This window comes from Schistocerca americana, chromosome 4 (genome assembly GCF_021461395.2).
Source record: "Schistocerca americana isolate TAMUIC-IGC-003095 chromosome 4, iqSchAmer2.1, whole genome shotgun sequence".
Classification (NCBI taxonomy): Eukaryota; Metazoa; Arthropoda; class Insecta; order Orthoptera; family Acrididae; genus Schistocerca; species Schistocerca americana.
Genome location: NC_060122.1, coordinates 714,296,077 through 714,316,308, shown reverse-complemented (window position 1 = coordinate 714,316,308; position 20,232 = coordinate 714,296,077). Strand labels below are relative to the sequence as shown.

Genomic DNA, 20,232 nt, shown 5'->3' with positions numbered 1-20,232 from the left:
TGCTTTGACTTCTTGAGTGTTACAGGGTGTATACACAGACAAAGGGGGAAAATCCCGGATTTCCTGGTAAAAAATACACCTTCTCCTGGGTGGAAGTACACTTTTTCCATGTTAAGCGACAGTAGACTTTTCCTCAATACTGTAAAACTTATCAATCCTTTGAATGGTTACTTTATACACCACCTGCATAGAATTTCCCAGGAAAAAAAACCACACACACACACACACACACACACACACACACACACACACACACACACACACATTCTGGAAAGATCTTTGATGTGCAGCAACATTATACGCTGCATATTTTCATATTATGAAGGTATAAATTCGAATTCCACCAAACACCACATGTTACTTCCAGAAACATTGACATCGAGATTGCGATGCGCTTTTGTAAGCCAGTCATAACTCATGTCACATGATCTTGCCAGCCGATGACAGCATAAAGCATTTGATGTAGTCAGCCAATAGCAGGATCACGCAAACACACAAATAAGTGTAATTAATGGTTTAAATTAATATACATAGTGTTGCTACAAGAAATGCAAAGCTTTCACATATAATATTGGTCTCTAAGAATAATAAGCTGCAAGAGAATCTAAGCTTCCACATATAATGTTGATCTTTTCTGCACGTCTTACACTAAGATACATTGGATAAATGTGCCAGTAAAATTTTTAGTAACGACATAAGTGTCTGATCTTCTGGGCTCAAAATTCTTCTAAATGGTCATCCTGAAAGAGTCAATTTTTAAATGAGAGTCGAACAGTCGGCGATTTAAGAAATACATCACTCATTCTTGCACATAGTTCATCTTGCGTAGAGAAATTGAAAGTAACTCTTTTCAAACCACCATTTGCAACATTTTCCCCACAACCCATTAGAAATAGGTTTGTTTCAGCTGTTGACAGAGCGGGCCAGTAACAGGAGTCATTGCCCTGTAGCAGCTATGATGATACAGGAGGTCCATATGTTCGTACTTGTAAAACATTGAAAGACCTTACATAATGTCATGAAAGAAACAAGACATCAGAGGATACTTCAAGAGCATCGGAATTTTGTGAACAATACTAAAATGCATAATTCAGCTTAAAGTGCACATTCGTATGTCCAGATTCAGATGTAAATTTTCATAGAGTACCAGAACAGTATTATCTCATGTTTCGTTCTTTATTATAGCACAATGCCATACATGCTAGAAGATAAAAACATGCACTTGAAAAGCACGTACTGTTTAAACTGGCCGAAAGTGTGGAATTAAACTCTTTGTTTCAAAGAAATTGACTGAGTCAGTGGAAAAGATTAATAAAAGCCAAATTTCTTTGGCAAACCCAAAAAAATACCTTCATTGTTTTGCAAGGTGGAAAATGCTTAACTGTCAGAAGGGTGGAAATAAAATAAAATCTGACAGTAACACATTTTAGCCTTTCGCAATTATGTGAATATATTACAATTCATTTGATAGCGCCCGGCCGCAGAAATCTCCTTTTTCGTTTCACATGAGAGCAATAAACGAAGAGGAAACAGAAAAACCACTAAACGTGAACACGGGTCATGTGGAGACTACCCACCTCCCCACTACAACTCTGACTGCTCTGTGCTTCAACCCTGGATCTACAATAATTCTGAACTGGTGCATCACCGACCCTCCCCCCCACCCTTCCTCCATTGACAGTTAGCATGCAACAAATTTTAAAAGTCAACTTTTCAAAAATATGTTTTATGTATCACTCTCTTCAGAAAGGTGTGTGCTATATATGTGTTCGAGGACATGTTAAGATATGTTATTTGGTCTCAAAGTGCAGTGCCACGCCTCTTCAAACAGCGTCACTGTGTTTTGTTCTGTGGAATTCAAACGTGCATATTATGTAATGGATGCCATCAAACTATATTCAGGGCAGTGGAAATTAAAATGCCCTGTGGTCTCTCTCCTGCTCCCAGTCAGAAGGTTTGACATCCTGCACCTCTTTTTTTTAAAAAAAAAAAAAAAAAAAAAAAAAAAAAAAAAAAAAAAAAAAAAAAAAAAAAAAAAAAAAAACACACACACACACACTCAATACTGGATGGGATTGTTTGTACCCAGGAGAACAAGAACTCTTCAGAAAACTTGCATTCTTTATTGCCTATTAGCTAACAATTTGCTGTTGTGTGTGACAAAGTTAAATTTAGGATACATAAAACCAGTAAAGGCAAAAGACAAGCATGAAAGTACACATTTCCTCAACCCTTATGTCCTATCATTTTTCTCTCTCTAATCTTGTTACCTCTTTACAAGGCATGCTTTCCTTTCTGCAAAAGAATCTATTACTTCATTAAACATCCGTCTAACGTTTTGCTACATGAAACAACGAAAAGTTGTCATCTAATACCTAAGAAGTTGTTAATACAGATAGTACTTAAGACTGGTGCAGTTTCCTGATCTGATTACATTTATTTTGTCACTGTCTGCTAGATAAAACAAAATAAGCCTGTCTAATATTGCAGCAATTTTAACAAACTAAGTGATACTGGTTTGGCACAAATGGTCATTTTTGTAATACGACCGAATATAATTCATGAAGTACCATTATCAAATGCCTAGGCCTACTACAAGCAAAAAGCTTTACGTTAGGAAACGATTTCAAAAAAAATGGTTCAAATGGCTCTGAGCACTATGGGACTCAACTGCTGAGGTCATTAGTCCCCTAGAACTTAGAACTACTTAAACCTAACTAACCTAAGGACATCACAAACATCCATGCCCGAGGCAGGATTCGAACCTGCGACCGTAGCGGAAACGATTTCACATTTCATTCATACGCTCCAGCTTCTCGAGCATGAGATCGAAAAGAAGTAGTACAAAATTTTTATATGAATTTGGAATCATCATATTCTTCCACAATTTGTGTGACGCCCCAGTTTCTTCTCCTTCCTCATTCTAACAAACAATCTTACCACTAATTCTGCAACCAGTCCTGCCAGTATCAAGACTTATTCTCCTGTTAACTTCACTAATCTGCTACAATCACCTGTTTAATTATTCCACATTTGTCCTCCAGTCAGGCATTATTGTGTGTTTGTACAATGCGTTTTCCATGCTACTCCCAAAACAGAACTTGGCAGCTGCTAGCCAGGGACTGTACAACTAGCACTTTTACTAGTGTAACGGTCTGGCCAAAAATTTTCTATCAAAATTACATTTACTTTGATACACCGAGAAGATGATACATAATCTTTCTAAACTGTTATTCCTGTTAGTCGCTTACTTCCACCCTGGTAGTTTGAATCTATGGATTTCACCAGTAATTATAACAACGCTGATCATTCGCAAACCCAGTCACAATCACAAACAGCGATTGGCATACACCTATTCGGCTTTATCCCGCTCAGCTAGTCTATCACCATCCCTTTTAGTCTGCAGGAAAGTTTATTTCTAGATGCGACAGGCATTCCCCTGGCAGACACATCATGCATGCATTCAAAAATCAACTTACGATTCATTCAAAAATCAACTAAGAATGTATTCAAAATGGAACAGGGATGCGTTTCAAAATCATATGAATAATCAATAGACCACAGTATGCTGGATGCTAGGTACTTTGTGAAAGAAGGTTTCTTTCCTCAAGAATATGAATTTGGGACCCCCTCCCCCCCTCAAATTGCTGGCCAGGGCAGATACCTCCTCCCCCACCCCACACCCTCCTAGATCCGGGACTGTTGCGAATGCGAGAATCTAGCAGCTTGGGTGCACTAGCAAAACTTTCCTGGGTAGCATCTGGCTGCCTGCTGCTTCTGCTTATACAGCCACACTTCTGTAGCCGGAAGTGGGAGATGGTATTAAATCATACACAGCTCAACTGCTCAAACGAATCTAATGTAAACCATTGTGATGTCACACTCATCGGAGGCAATTTGTTGTTATGAAGCATTGCATAGTCTTCCTAAAGCCTTGACACATTTTGCAGTTGGCAGGCACTTGTATGAGCACTGTGTTTTGTTGTATATGGTGCATTTCCTTTGAAACTTATTTAAAATTTTCTTTTCTTTTTCCCTCTCATTCCTTAGAGTATTCATTCTTACAATGAAAACTAAACTAAAACAATGAAAACTAAACTAAAACAATGAAAACTAAACTAAAACAATGAAAACTAAACTAAAACAATGAAAACTAAACTAAAACAATGAAAACTAAACTAAAACAATGAAAACTAAACTAAAACAATGAAAACTAAACTAAAACAATGAAAACTAAACTAAAACAATGAAAACTAAACTAAAACAATGAAAACTAAACTAAAACAATGAAAACTAAACTAAAACAATGAAAACTAAACTAAAACAATGAAAACTAAACTAAAACAATGAAAACTAAACTAAAACAATGAAAACTAAACTAAAACAATGAAAACTAAACTAAAACAATGAAAACTAAACTAAAACAATGAAAACTAAACTAAAACAATGAAAACTTCCCGGAATTTTAAAAAATTCCTGGGCTTTTCCCAGTTTTATCCTGGTTGTCCTGGGTCGTATACACCCTGTTTTACCAAGTATACAGAAACACAAACTTTCTTTGGTTTACTGATGATGATGGTGACAAGGATTGGTTTGTGGGGCACTCAACTGCAGGGTCATCAGCACCCATACACATTCCCAATCGGTACACAGTCCAATCTAGTCACTTTCATGAATGACGATGGAATGATGACGACAACAGAAACACCCAGTCCCTGGGCAGAGAAAATTCCCAACCAGGCTGGGAATCAAACCCAGGATCCCATGATCCAGAGGTAGCAATGCTAGCCACTAGACCATGAGATGCGGACGATGATTTACTGGCTTATGTCCAGGCACCAGGCAGCCAGTTCAGTTTATAGAGATACATGACTTATTGAGATTCTAATTACTGTTACCTTGCTGCACTATTTTCCAATTATTTGTTCGGCATGTAACCAGTATAATGTGAAATCTTTAATTTACAACATTCTAATGATAAATCAATACCATCACTTTGTCAGAGGTTACTGTGAAATGATGCAACTAAATAGTCCATAATTATTAATCCTTTCCTTAAGAGGAAAGATTGGGAAACTGCTCACTCCACTCTACTTCAGCACTACAGCAATCACACAGTATTTTTTTATATACAGTTCACCATATTCTTATTTTGTTATACTGAAATTTACATAAGATGGCAGAACATGATGCAAATGTTACAAATATTCTTAAGTGTTTCTAGCACATATTAAATGCCAATCAACATCACAAAAAGTACTCTTTGAAGCTATGAACTACCGGTCATCTGTTCCCAGTTTTGCTTGAAATACATCTACACATCCTATGTCAATGCCCTCGAATCCTAAGTACAGGAATCTCTTCACAAATTCAAATAGCTTCAGTTCAATTGCTAGAATTCCAAGAACTAACATCAGGCAAATTCTGCTGACGGTCCAGCAAGTGAGAAAGAGCATTCAAATAAATTTTTGAACGGTTGAATAATTACTTCATACTAATCAATATTCAAACACACTGGATGTGGAGACAAATACTACCAATTAGTGCACAGCTGTACAAATAGTTTAGAATGAACGTACTTGAGGTATTAATTATGGAAAGGATTGACTACTATTCACTTAAAAATGATGTTGAGTAGCTGACAGTCATAACTAAAAGGCTACCGTATTTACTCGAATCTAAGCCGCACTTTTTTTCCGGTTTTTGTAATCCAAAAAACCGCCTGCGGCTTAGAATCAAGTGCAATGCAAGCGGAAGTTCTGAAAAATGTTGGCAGGTCCCACCACAACTAACTTCTGCCGTCAAATATATGTAGCGCTACACAGGCATGCTTTGTAGGCACAAAGGTAAATACTGGCACCAAAACCTCTGCGTCAGTAAATAAATTTAAAAGAAAAGGTACAAGACGAGCTTTTTTTTCTCCGCCCCGAGTTTTGACCACTGCATTTTCATACATTATCCAACGAAGTAAATACAAATTCCATATTGTTCATCTTAGAATGTAGCAGAATTTCAATGTACTATGAAAATCCGACTGGCAAGATTGTTTGGGATGTTTGTCAATATGGCCAACTCTACGTTCTCAATTTTTTCCTACCAGTGAGAAGAGATGGTTGCTAATAGGAACCTGATGAAATGTGAATCACATGCAGTATTCTCTTCACCATAAGAATAATACGAATATAAACATTTTGCCATGTATTCTTGCGTGTTTGTTGCTATCTCATTTAAATCCTGTCTGCCTAATAAACTACGAAACTAGAGACAACAGCAAACGCGGAAGAATATACATATCGTGTCATGTTTATATTCGTATTATTCTTATGCGTAATAGTGATACAGTCAGAAATGAAGCACAGCAACTAACTAGATTTTTAAATCTAAGATGACTAATTTCTATGCAGAATTTGATGTACTAAAGAAGCAGCCGCAAAGATTTTCAAACTGTGAAAAATTTTCGCCTAACTCTCGTTCAGAACACGTTCTATCATACACAGTCTATTATCTGGTTCTTGTTGATCATTATCAAAGAAAGCAGCAGTGTAAGTAACAACAAATAGCAGTCTCTTGCCATTGTTTCGCTAATGAGACGATTCCTATCTATTTTTAAAAAAAATTGTAAGCGGCGGTAGCGCGCACAAAAGCTAGCCATCCCGCGAGCGGCAACAGGCCGTAAACACGCACTATCAGAATGCGACAAACAATGCATGACACAGTATAGTAATGCATTTTCAGCTTAGAGTGACGTAAACACCTATAACAAAGAAGACTGCACTTATCAGATCAAAGGAAAATAAGCAATTGATTCACACCAGACGAAGGACGTGAAAAAGGAAGGGTACTCGTATAAATACGGACGGAGCACCTGACGCATAGCAATGGCTACCTGGTAAAGCTTAATTGCTAAGCTTACGACTCGAACCAAACTACTGTAGCTGTATCGTCATTCATTCGAGCTAAATTGTGTCTCGTATTACAATGGACCAACTTTGTTTTGATTTGGAGGTGCGGCCTAAAACTTTTCTCCCCCCTTGAATTTCGAGTCTCAAATTTCAGGTGCGGCTTGGATTCGGGAATTTTTTTTTTTCTTTTATTTCGAGTCTCATTTTTCAGGTGCGGCTTAGATTCGAGTAAATACGGTATTACACACTGAGCTTTCAGTCAAAGCCTTCTTCAGAAAAGAAAGGAAAATGGAACGAATGAACACACACACACACACACACACACACACACACACACACACCTCATGCAACTAAATGCGGCATCTTTTCGGTGAGTAGCAATCTACCCTTTTCATAATTGTTTGTATTCCAACCTCTACCTTCCACACGAGATATATATGAATCTGCACACTCACAAGCTCTATAGCCTGCCGTCTTACGTGGGCCACTCTATCCACAAGCAAGCTCAGTGTCAGAGGACCCATATGACGGCATACTGCAAATGGTGGAAACAATTCCACTGCCAACAGCATCTGATGAGCCAGTTCATGTCGGAAACGCCAATCCAATGTGTTGTCCGTCGAGTGGAACTCTTCCAAGCGAGGCAGGTACATCTCACGGTCACCAGGACTTAGCAACTGTGGATGATGCAAACATTTTACTGGTATATAGTAATACATTACACACACACACACACACACACACACACACACACACACACACAGAGAGAGAGAGAGAGAGAGAGAGATGAAACTACGTATTTTTCTTAAGAAATTTATTTTGAACAAACAGAACAGTTTTATACATTAAACATTTAAGTTTCATGTAGAACATACATCTGAAATACAAGAAATTGAGCACAATTTCAAAGTAGTAATCTGGCACACCCTACAAGTGATGCCAGTGTGAAATCAATTCTTATTTCATGTTAGCCACTATGAAATTTGTAATGCCGGGTCAGAAATTAAGGAAACTTTTACATATAAAAAATGTTTCACTTAGAAGGCTGATTATCAAGTTGTGACTTTGAAATGTACAGTGGCATAACAACACTATTAACAATTTATTATTGCATATGGATATCATCATATCCCTCTTGAAAAGCCTACATAAGAAAAGTATACCATGCCCTAAAACTATATGGAAGTGTGCTGAAATGTGAAAAACTGTGGTGTGGTTGGGATGTATATCATGTACAAAGATTTAAAAATAGCCGTTGTGTGTTAACATTGCATCTTTCTCTACTAAAATATTTTACCGAGAGCATGGTAGCTTATGACTAAAAAATTTCTCTTTATTCATCCTGTGTAAAATAATAGCTCATTTTGAAAAAATAGTGATTAATTTTTCAATCACAATTTATTGTGAGCTCTAAGTTATTTGTAGGTTTAATTGGTTTGCTATGGTAACAACACAGTGCAAATAAAAGTTTTGTTATAGGAAATTTTATCTAGTCATGGCAGACAAATGATTGAAGAAACTTATCTGGAAATTACGAAGGATGAGGCTTCGTCTCTGAGAACCTTTCCCAACCTATTGTGAAGATTGGGCCGTTGCCTTACATCTCATCGCCAGTTATGATTCGCATAAAGAACATCTTGTTCTCATTCACGCAATCCAAAAGCTCTAACAAATTCTGAGGCGAAGGTCTTTCTGGTCTTGACTTATGAGCCATTCCAAGATGCTGCTGAAGTGTTACATTCTTCTGTAATCTCTCTGACAAACAATCTTTGATTGGGAGGCACAATTTCGTTGACGTTCCTGATGTCGGTAGACATTGGAGGGTGTCCTGAGCAAGGGTCATCCTTTATTTCTGTCCAGCCATTTTAAACCGTGTGAACCATCCGTAACACCAAGTACGGCTTAAGCACTAATCAGTGTAGGCTTCCTGCAGCATTTGGTTTGTCTCCGAGAAGGCTTTCTCAAGTTTCACGCAAATCTTGAAGCAAATGTGTCGCTCTCCTAACTCTGTCATCTCTGGAGGAGAGAGGGATCTGGATGAGAGGTTGGGAACTGAATTGCATTTGACTGTGGTTATAGTTGAGGTATGGTCTGTGTGGGGTATGTGCTTGGATTGGGAGCTGAGTAGGATGGCTAGGCTAGGTTTGTTGGTAATGAGGGGTTCGTTGAAGGTGCTGTTGTGGTTGGTGTTTGTGAGGGAAAGGAAGGGGGACCCCACTTCTTAGGTGTTGCACTAACACTGTGGATAGTTTTTTTAGGTGGTGTGTGGCATGGAACTCAAGTTTACAGCTGGCTTCTAGGATGATGGACCTGAGTGCTGCTGAAACAGTTTTAATTTTGGAAACAGATTACCAAGATGACACAATGGGAGAAACTCAAGTATACAAGTTTGTTTGCTCAATTTAAAAATGGTGACATGGCAATTGATGACAAACCTCATTCTGGACATCCATCAACTGCCTGAATCAACAAAAATTTTGAACATAATTTAAGAGCTTGTACTCACCGACCATCGAAAGAAATTATCAAATGTTGGAGGTTAGTGGGTTATCTTTGATCTTGGTTCAGCAATTTTTAACAAGATTTTGGAATGAAAGGGTTGCTGCCAAGTTTTTTCCCTTATGTTCTGCCTGATAAAAGGAACGTCGAGTTCGAACATGCCGTGCTTCGAAACAAAAACTTGAAAGTTATCCAGATTTTCTGTCAAAGGTGGTTACTGGTGCTATGATTACAATGCAGAAATAGAGCAAAAGCCAAGCCATTGATAAATATCCTCATCACCCCATCCAAAAAAAATGGGAAGTCAAATTGAACACCAAAACCATGCTGATTTGCTTCTTTGATGATAAGGACGCAGTTCATTCAGAGTTTGTCCCCAAGTCAGACTATCAATCAAACCTTCTATTTGGGAGTTTTAAGAAGATTGCGCAACAGTGTTAATCAAAAAGACCCGATTTGCGACAGACAGGAAACTAGTTTTTCCACGACAATGTAGCTGCACACAGTCATCTCTGTTAGTTTTTGGCCAAAAATGGCATGGTTCCGTTGTCCCCACACACCTTACTCACTTGATCTTTCTCCATGCAACTTTTTCCATTGCCATGCATGAAAAGGAGCACAAAAGGATGCAGATTCGACAACATTGAAGAAGTCGAGAAAAAATGTGGAAGGAGCTGTCAGCCATTTCTAAAGATAACCACAAAAAAATGTTTCAGATAGCGGAAGCACCGGTGGGACAAATGGATTAGTTTCAATGGAAAGTACTTGGAGGTGATAAGATTGTTTTGGAAACAACTTTAAAACATATAGCTTTTAAAAATAATTCTGGTTTTCTATGGGTACCCTCTAACATAGCTGTGCACATGAATGTACAACAGCTTGAAAATTGTTTTCTATTGTGTTTTTCAGTGCACCACACACGAATTCTGTGTAGGTTGAGTGGTTACTTTCCCTTATTTTACATATAGTTGTAAAACTTGTGCCTCTAACACTTACCGTGCGGCTGCCGTAATATTACGTCCCGTCGCATTCCACATTGTTTTAGTGTTTCAAACGCATTGTTAGCATTCCCGCTACAACCTGTAGGTCCTCTAATGCTTGTAGTTCATCATATGAGCGCTAGATCGCAGCACCTAGTGAGGTAATGCGATATATCCTTATATATTCCCGAACGAATTCACGTGTGTTTTTCACGCTTATGTTACGCGTTCTGTGGTGTCCTGTCGTTTGTTTACCGTTGATTTTGGCACTAGTATTTTGGTTTTAGCTTGTTTATCATCTTTTTACTCACAATGGCGAGTGATAAGGATGCAAAACTTCAAAAAACGATTGAAGAAGTACTTGCTGAACCTACAGATTATGATTTTTCGGATTTCGATAGTGACAGTGATTATGAAATGCCGGAAAATAACGATAGTCCAGGTAAGTCTCATCTTACTAAATCGATGCAAGACAAGACAGTTCATGTTGCGATTTGTTCTGTTACGTTCTGTATTATTTCAGACACAGTTTTATCGTCACATGAAGGTGAGCCAGCGCATTGTTCCCCCGACTTAATTCGACTACATTCCATTATCCTCATTTTGCTTTCGTTGATGTTCATCTTATACCCTCCTTTCAAGACAATGTCCATTCCATTCAACTGCTCTTACAAGTGCTTTGCTGTCTGACAGAATTACAATGTCATCGGCAAACCTCAACGTTTTTATTTCTTCTCCATGGATTTTAATACCTACTCCGAATTTGTCTTGTTTCCTTTACTGCTTGCTCAATATACAGATTGAATAACATCGGGGACAGACTACAACCCTGTCTTACTCCCTTCCCAACCACTGCTTCCCTTTCATGTCCCTTGACTCTTATAACTGCCATCTGGTTTCTGTACAAATTGTAAATAGCCTTTCACTCCCTGTATTTTACCCCTGCCACCTTTAGAATTTGAAAGAGTATTCCAGTCAACATTGTCAAAAGCTTTCTCTAAGTCTACAAATGCTAGAAACGTAGGTTTGCCTTTCCTTAATCTTTCTTCTAAGATAAGTCGTAAGGTCAGTATTGTCTCACGTGTTCCAGTGTTTCTACGGAATCCAAACTGATCTTCCCCGAGGTCGGCTTCTACTAGTTTTTCCATTCGTCTGTAAAGAATTCGTGTTAGTATTTTACAGCTGTGACTCATTAAACTGATTGTTCAGTAATTTTCACATCTGTCAACACCTGCTTTCTTTAGGATTGGAATTATTATATTCTTCTTGAAGTCTGAGGGTATTTCACCTGCTTCATACATCTTGCTCACCAGATGGTAGAGTTTTAACAGGACTGGCTCTCCCAAGGCAGTCAGTAGTTCCAATGGAATGTTGTCTACTCCGGGGGCCTTGTTCCGACTTAGGTCTTTCAGTGCTCTGTCAAACTCTTCACACAGTATCCTATCTCCCATTTCATCTTCATCTACATCCTCTTCAATTTCCATAATATTGTCCTCAAGTACATCGCCCTTGTATAGACCCTCTATATACTCCTTCCACTTTTCTGCTTTCCCTTCTTTGCTTAGAACTGGGTTTCCATCTGAGCTCTTGATGTTCATACAAGTGGTTCTCTTATCTCCAAAGGTCTCTCTAATTTTCCTGTAGGCAGTACCTATCTTACCCCTAGTGAGATAAGCCTCTACATCCTTACATTTGTCCTCTAGCCATCCCTGCTTAGCCATTTTGCACTTCCTGTTGATATCATTTTTGAGACATTTGTATTCCTTTTTGCCTGCTTCATTTACTGCATTTTTATATTTTCTCCTTTCATCAATTAAATTCAATGTTTCTTCTGTTCCCCAAGGATTTCTACTAGCCCTCGTCTTTTTACCTACTTGATCCTCTGCTGCCTTCACTACTTCATCCCTCAGAGCTACCCATTCTTCTTCTACTGTATTTCTTTCCCCCATTCCTGTCAATTGTTCCCTTATGCTCTCCCTGAAACACTCTACAACCTCTGGTTCTTTCAGTTTATCCAAGTCCCATCTCCTTAAATTCCCGCCTTTTTGCAGTTTCTTCAATTTCAATCTGCAGTTCATAACCAATAGATTGTGGTCAGAATCCACATCTGCCCCTGGAAATGTCTTACAATTTAAAACCTGGTTCCTAAATCTCTGTCTTACCGTTGTATAATCTGATACCTTTTAGTATCTCCAGGGCTCTTCCATGTATACAACCTTCTTTCATGATTCTTAAACCAAGTGTTAGCTATGATTATGTTGTGCTCTGTGCAAAATTCTACCAGGCGGCTTCCTCTTTCATTTCTTAGCCCCAATCCATATTCACCTACTACGTTTCCTTCTCTTCCTTTTCGTACACTCGAATTCCAGTCGCCCATGACTATTAAATTTTCGACTCCCTTCACTATCTGAATTATTTCTTTTATTTCATCATACATTTCTTCAATTTCTTCAGAATCTGCAGAGCTAGTTGGCATATAAACTACTACTGTAGTAGGTGTGGGCTTCGTATATCTTGGCCACAACAATGTGTTCGCTGTGCTGTTTGTAGTAGCTTACCCGCATTCCTATTTTCCTGTTCATTATTACACCTACTCCTTCATTACCCCTATTTGATTTTGTGTTTATAACCCTGTAGTCACCTGACCAGAAGTCTTGTTCCTCCTGCCACCGAACTTCATTAATTCTAATGGTTAATGACTAATAAGCCAAACAAATATGGCATGAAGCTATACATTCTTGAAGAATCCAAAACTGGGTACATATACAACTTTTAAGTTTACCACGGAAGGGACAATAAACTGGACAACAGTGCTTCTGCAGTGGTAAAGCGATTGCTCGGCTCACTCCAAGGTAAGGGCCACACTGTATATGTTGACAGATTTTACACCAGTGTTCAGCTAGCCAAAGAACTGGCTAGAGCCAATGCTGGTCTTTTAGGGACTGTAATGCCAAACAGAGGAGGATTGCCCAAGGCTCTCAAAGAGGGTAAACTCAAAATGGGTGAACAAATATTTCGCCGCAAGAGCGATGTGCTAGCATTGTGATGGAAAGACAAGAGGGATGTGTGGATGATAAGTACCAGGCACACATCCTCAATGTTGCCTGTTGCTACAAGAGAAGGCAATGACAAGTTGAAACCAGTGGCAGTGCTGGATTACAACAAACATAAAGCTGGTGTAGACCTTTTTGATCAGCGTCTTTCATATGGAGCACTATCACAAAACAGTGGAGTGGTGGAGAAAGCATGCCTTCCACTGTATAATTATGGCAGTTTCCAATGGTTGTATTTTGCACAATTGCACCAATGAGAAGAAACTGAGCACTTAAGTTTATACAGGAGGTCTGCACTGCGTTAGTGTTACAGAGAGGAGAGAGAATTGAGGATTCTCATGGATCTGCAACGATTGCTCGATTGTCGCAGAAACATTTTCCAAACCGTGTAGAAATGGCAGAAGGGAAGAAGAAAGCACAAAGACGTTGTGTAGTGTGTAGTGGAAAACAAAAGAACATTACTGGGAAAGCTGAGAGGAAAGATACTTCTTATGAGTGCAGTGAGTGTAATGTAGGTTTGTGTGTCACCCCGTGCTTCAAGCTTTATCACACTGTGGTTCACTATGCAAAATAGCTGGTGTGTATGTAGCTATGCTTTATGTACAAATGGTATAACAAATGTCTTTTCAGTGTCAAATGATCACTTTCCAAAATTTATTTCTTCTTTAAATTAAATAAAGTAGTAAAAACAAATTTTTGACAAAAATTTATTTTCGCAAAATCGAGGAGAAATCCGCATCACTTCTTGGAAACAGTATATCCCCCATACATGTGACTGTTAACCCATGTAAAGTTGAAACCTTAAAGTTTTAAACCATACCTGTAGTTTTTATGTATCTCTAACTAAACATCCTTTACAGCTATTTAAAGTCTGTTGAAAATAGAAAAAAAATCAGCCAGCACACAAGGAGTGGCATGCAGTTAAGGGCTTAGCATGGTAAGTGTTAAGCTAGCTGCGTAATATAACTTAATTGGATAGATGAAATAATCTACTCACCAAGTGGCAGCTCACACACAGGCAGACCGACACACACAAAACCACAAACAGCCATTTGTGAAAATAATATTTACAACAAAACCATAAACAACTATTTGTGAAAATAATATTTACTACACAATGGAAGGCAGAGTAGATTCATAATACCTCATTTCAGTGGTACACAAAATTACAAAGTTTGTTAGGTTTTAACAACTTTTATTCAAGAAATTTATTAACACTCACTCGAATGAAGTCTGCAAAATGGCGCAGAATGCCAATACGCACTTCATCCACATCTTTGATAAAACCACTAAAGATAGGAACCAGGTCTCTAGTTGTTATGTGTTCACCCAAGATCTTCGCTAGTTCATGAATACTTGCTGCTGCAGTACGCCTTACCTTCCACTGGAACAAGGATAGAGTATTTTTACAGTAAAGTTTAACAACATATTAACCCTTAACAACCTTTTAACCCAGATTTCAAATCAATTTTTCATAATACGCTCTTTACTTATAAACTTGCATATTCTTTGTTTGAGTTATTTCTGAAACCCTAGAAGTCATACTGTGAACTTGTGAGAAAACCTAGAACTGAATGCTGAACTGACTAGGAAGTATTTGTTAACAGTTTTGCCTCTGAGGATTAACACTTGTGGAAATCATGGAAATGCATGAACTTTAATTCCATATTAAATAGCTAAGTTTAAAACTGACTTATGTGATTTTAAAACTAAATGATAAACATTTTATCACTATCTTAAAGAAAAACAAAATTCGTGCACCGACGATTTATTGATGTATGTATCTGAGCATGAAAGTAATAAAGATTTACACAAATAATGAACTGTGGCTAAAATTTACAAGGAAAATTTTTGATACTTAATTAAACATGAAGCATATTTCTTAAACAAAAATGAAAATAATTCCCAATACACACCCTGTAACTGGTATTCCATTTATATATAGTATTCGAAGAACTTAATTTCCTCCTCATCAGGCAGATATCTGTAATTTCTAAGATGCTCAACGATGTAGGAAAAGACAGATTGCTACTTACCGTAAAGAAGAGACATTAAGCTGCAGACAGGCACAATTACATGACACTCACATAAAGCTTTCAGTCATAGCCTTCATCTGCAGAAGAGAAACACCATTCATACACACATGAAGGCACACCTCATGCACACATGACCGCCAGAGTTGGCAGTCGTGTGCACGAGATGTTCTTTCACGTGCGCGCGCACGCTGCTGTTTTGGAAGGAACACCCGTCTGACAATGCGTGCAAGTTTTGCACTTTTAGCAGTATCCTTAATACAGTCATTCAAAAAAGAACATCAGGTTCTTGGATGATTAAAGAAATGTGTGTGTTACCAAAAGATGATGCTGACAACACACACTAGTGGCAAAACACTTATGTTGAAATACACTGAGTTTGTGAGTTTGAAAATCAAAGCAAATATTTATAATCCTTGCAGGGCCATTGTATATTGCATACTTTTACTGTGTCCACACATAATGATGTATCTACCCTTCAACTTTCATCTTGTCACACTAAATGGGATTGTTAAAGAAAGGGACTTGCGGCATTTTAAAACTAACTGATCTTTTATTAAATGGTTTATTCCTTATTTTTTAAGTACTATATTCGTTAATAAGAATACAAATTTTTACTGTCCACATTTGATGTCACTTTCAGGAACATTTTTTATTTAAATACAAGTTTGTGTTATTCTCAATGCTGCAAAAAGGTGAAAGCAAATGGGAAAGTAACTCCATCTGGACCAGTGTCCACATACACTTTCACGCTAAATGAAAATTTATTTACAAGAATTCTCAGACATGACTTACCTGCGTGTGTGATGCTAACGTTTCATATGTATTTCTAATGAGTCCCCAGTGCCTTCGTCCAAGTGTCAGAGCAACAGCTGGAATGCTGAAAGCACAATGATGGGGTATTTCACCATCAACGCTCTTTGCCAGATCTGGGTGTGTCATCGACACAAAATGGTCGATCAACATTTGTGGAACTAGGTCCTGCGGTATTTCCTCAAGTACAGGTGGTGGTGGCGGCGGCGGTGGCGGTGGTGGGGGAGGAGGTGGTGGTGGTGGTGGGGGCGGAGGAGGTGGAGGAGGTGCGGAAGTTGCTGTTCCCGACAGAAGACTTGGAGCTGGCACAACTGGATTAATACAAGCATAGGCGTGAACTGTAACAAACAAATGTAAAGTGTCACTAATTATCTGGTTATATTTCCTGCAGGTATGATGTACACTGCAATGAGTTTCATTGACAAAATAAGGAAAATTAAGAATCTGGCATTTTCTAAGTCAGCAAATCTACTGTGTGTCTCCAGTTATTTAAAATACTCACTACCACTTGTGGACTCTGGGTGAACTTTAAGGACAGCCTTCTGTGCTGATGATGCCAGAACAGTAGAATTGTGATGTTCATCAGTGACTACAGCCACAGCAGCAGTGCCTATCTGAGCCTGCACAATTGCACCACCTCCTGTGTCCTGTTTACTGACTGGATTTATCTCACTGCTGTCTTCAACTTTTGCAGATGCCTCTAGCCTTGTTGCTAATTGGTCCAGCTCCATCTGGAACAAGTGTTGTACATTAATTTCAGCAACTTTTTGAAAAAGGGAAATGACAGATATTTATCTAAATTAGGAAGGAGAATCTTATTTTTCCTAGTTCTTTTTAAAGGCAAGATACTGAAGACTGACCTAAAAATTAAAGACCAAAGCATACAGCAATTCATGTGAAATGCCAACAACTAAATACACTGCCTGACAAAAATAGTTAAGCATCCAGGAGGCACAGTTGGATGCCAATGTAATTTCAAAAATGTACACAATATCAGCAGCTGTACAAATGATTTTGAGATACAATTTGAAGTGAGAGGTAGAATTGACACCAGAGTGCATTAGTATCAGTCACGTTTAGTGTGCTTACCAGGCCTGCTGGGGTATTTAACAGGCATAAACTGTCAGACATTGAGCAAGTGTACTTGTGTGGGACAGTGTTATCAGCACATTAAGCTGGATGGTTGGATTGAGCAATATACAGATCTGTGAGGCATCTAGATGAGACAATACCCCGATGTTTGGGTGCGTGGGAAAATGTGGGCAGGTATACTTGTTGTCAACATACCAGTGAACCACATCTGACCACAAATGATCACTTAATTGTGTACCTAGCCCATCGTAAGCCCTTTTAACTCCACCTGCCATCTGAGAACGAATAATGAACTTCCTTCAACATTTTGTGTCATTCCACACCATTGGTCACAGACAAGCAGCAGGACTAGACAAATACCGTATTGTGTGTAAACTGCCATTACCAGGAAGCATGGATTGCTGATAAATGGTGTTGTATTGTCATCAGTAATTGGAAGCTCCATTCTTCCACTGTTTTATAGAGGCACAACGGTGTTGCTCCTGGCATCATGGTGTGGGGAGCCATCACTTATCACTTAAGAACACAGATAGTAGTGACTGAGGCAACTGACAGGAGAAAGTATGTCATGGACATCCTGCATCCTCATGTGTTACCTGTGATGAGACAATATCGATGTGCCAATTTTCCAAAGGAAAATTCTTGTCTGCACATGGCACATGTCTCTGGTACCTGTCTACATGATACTGAGCTACTACTATGGCCAACAAGATATCTGTAGCTGCCCTGTGGGACCAGCTTGGTAAACAATTCCTTCCCAAAGCCTGTATCCGGAAAAACCCCTTTTTTACAAATCTCTGGGCACCCAATACTTTTTCCTTAAACAGAGGGTTCCTTAAATGGGCATTCTGACATACGCGGAATAAGTAACCCAGAAGGGAAATTCAAGCCTGTTTAGGTGATATAAGTGCTACTTAATATCCTGCACTACAAAATGTAATTTTTTCCCAGCATGATGTAGAGAAAGAAGTTATCACTCCAGCTGGTTGATATAATTTAGAAATCTCTATCTACACTGGAAGAGGAAGATCTATTTCTAATGGTATTGGTTCCTTGCACGTCAACAGTGAAACTTAGTGCAACAGGCTGCTGTTTCACCAGCATGTCCGACCTTAGCGTACTTTCGCAAGTATTTCACACATTTCACTTTTATCAGTCTGCGATGAAGGCATCATAACAAATGCCTGGAATTTTATTAATTTGTCCTTCATGTTCCAGCCTATTATGTAGAAAGCTAACACAGAGCATACAGTCAATGTTTGTGGTTAGTAACAAATGCGTGTGTTAATTAAGCCCTGGAATGTCACATTTTCAGAAATAATATGATCCTACTCCACATTACTTCTGGAACAATGTCATCTTTAACAACAACTGGTGTACTGCCGCCAGCCTTTGTGAAACAATTTAACTCGGTCCACTGTGATAACAGAATTCCAGGTAGGAACAAACGCATGCATAACCTGTAGAATGCTGAGTTGTCACTATCTCTCTAACGAAGTTCACTTCTGTGCAACTGCTACTCTACATTTGGCTTTAATGGATTGCATTATGCCCAGGTCAGAGGCGGCAGATGACTAGCAAAGGTCAGAGGATGACACACAATGTTTACGTTTCTTAGAAATTATGTTCTTTTGATGCGTACAGGGCACAGGTTTTTACATTTACACACAATAGTATTATCAATTCTTAATTTTTTTTTTACCCTCTCATTTTTCTCCCTTACGATTTTGCAAGATGTTAATTAGAAAAGATCACTTTCATTAGCACTGAAAATACTTCTGGGTTCATAAGCTTATATCGCTTGGGCACTGTAAAGGTCAAATTGTTTACACACTGTACGACCACAGGCCATCGCACAACACAGGGCAATGTGGGCTTAGTGAAATTTAAAGAAATTGGAACCTCAGTATAATATGTCAAGAATTATCTGAAAATTGGATTTCAATTTGCAGAGTATTTCATGTTTATTCCTTAAAAGCAGACTTAAAATTGGGAGAAATTAGTCTTCCGGTAGAGTCACAGACTACATGATGTGTTCATCATAAGCAGGTTTATTAATCCGGGGTTTTGCTGTATCAAGGCCTAGTTACGACAGTTAAGGACCAGTGCCTCAGGAGAGGCTACAATGGTTTTAAGACACCCTTCCCAATCAAATCAGAGCTTGTATCCAGATCAGAGGGGATGCAATGTCGTATGGATGAGAGTGAAGTATTTAATCATTGAAATAACATCACATGCTCTCTCTAACAGTGAAGCTGAGTTGAGTTGTTTTGGGGGAAGGGACCATACAGCGAGGTCATCGGCATCATCAGAGTAGGGAAGAACGGGGAAGTAAGTCGGCCGTGCCCTTTGTAAGGGACCATCCCAGCATTTGCTTGGAGCGATTTAGGGAAATCACAGAAAACCTAAATCAGGATGGCCGGACGCGGGATTGAACCGTCGTCGTCCCGAATGCGAGTCCAGTGTGCTACCACTGCGTCACCTTGCTCTGTCTGTAACAGTGAAGTTTAGTAGTGTTTCCTCCTAGCATTCTGGGTGCTTCACTTTTTTGCCATGCAATGTAACAGTGACTACATAAAATTTAGATTTCATAAGGTGCTTCAAAGGGCAAAATCCACTAATCACATAGGAGTCCTGGTACACGCTGATACCCTCACTTCACTGTACCAAAGCATACTGCTAGAAGAGTCCGAATAAAATGGTGCAACCCATCTCAACTTTATCAATGAGCTGCACGTTTTTGGTTCACCTAGTGGTGTGTTAGAGTAGTGTGGGATGGGGATTTAAAAGTGTACCAGAAATGCAGATAAGCATTTGCAAATGAACAAAAAAATTATACACGACTTTTTTCCGAAGCTTA

At 38.7% G+C, this 20,232-nt stretch overlaps 1 protein-coding gene across 4 annotated transcripts in view; it reads right to left on the bottom strand.

Annotated features, from left to right (window-relative positions):
- Window positions 1–20,232, bottom strand: part of LOC124613021 (serine/threonine-protein phosphatase 4 regulatory subunit 1-like) — a 343,197-nt gene that overhangs the window by 16,379 nt on the left and 306,586 nt on the right. For all 4 annotated transcript variants that reach the window (XM_047141575.1, XM_047141574.1, XM_047141576.1 and 1 more), the window contains 4 exons: window positions 16,783–17,011; window positions 16,263–16,618; window positions 14,657–14,818; window positions 7,358–7,579 (listed from right to left, as the gene is read on the bottom strand). In XM_047141575.1, coding sequence (XP_046997531.1) covers window positions 7,358–7,579; window positions 14,657–14,818; window positions 16,263–16,618; window positions 16,783–17,011 — 969 coding nt within the window. The remainder of the gene's footprint in view (window positions 1–7,357; window positions 7,580–14,656; window positions 14,819–16,262; window positions 16,619–16,782; window positions 17,012–20,232) is intronic.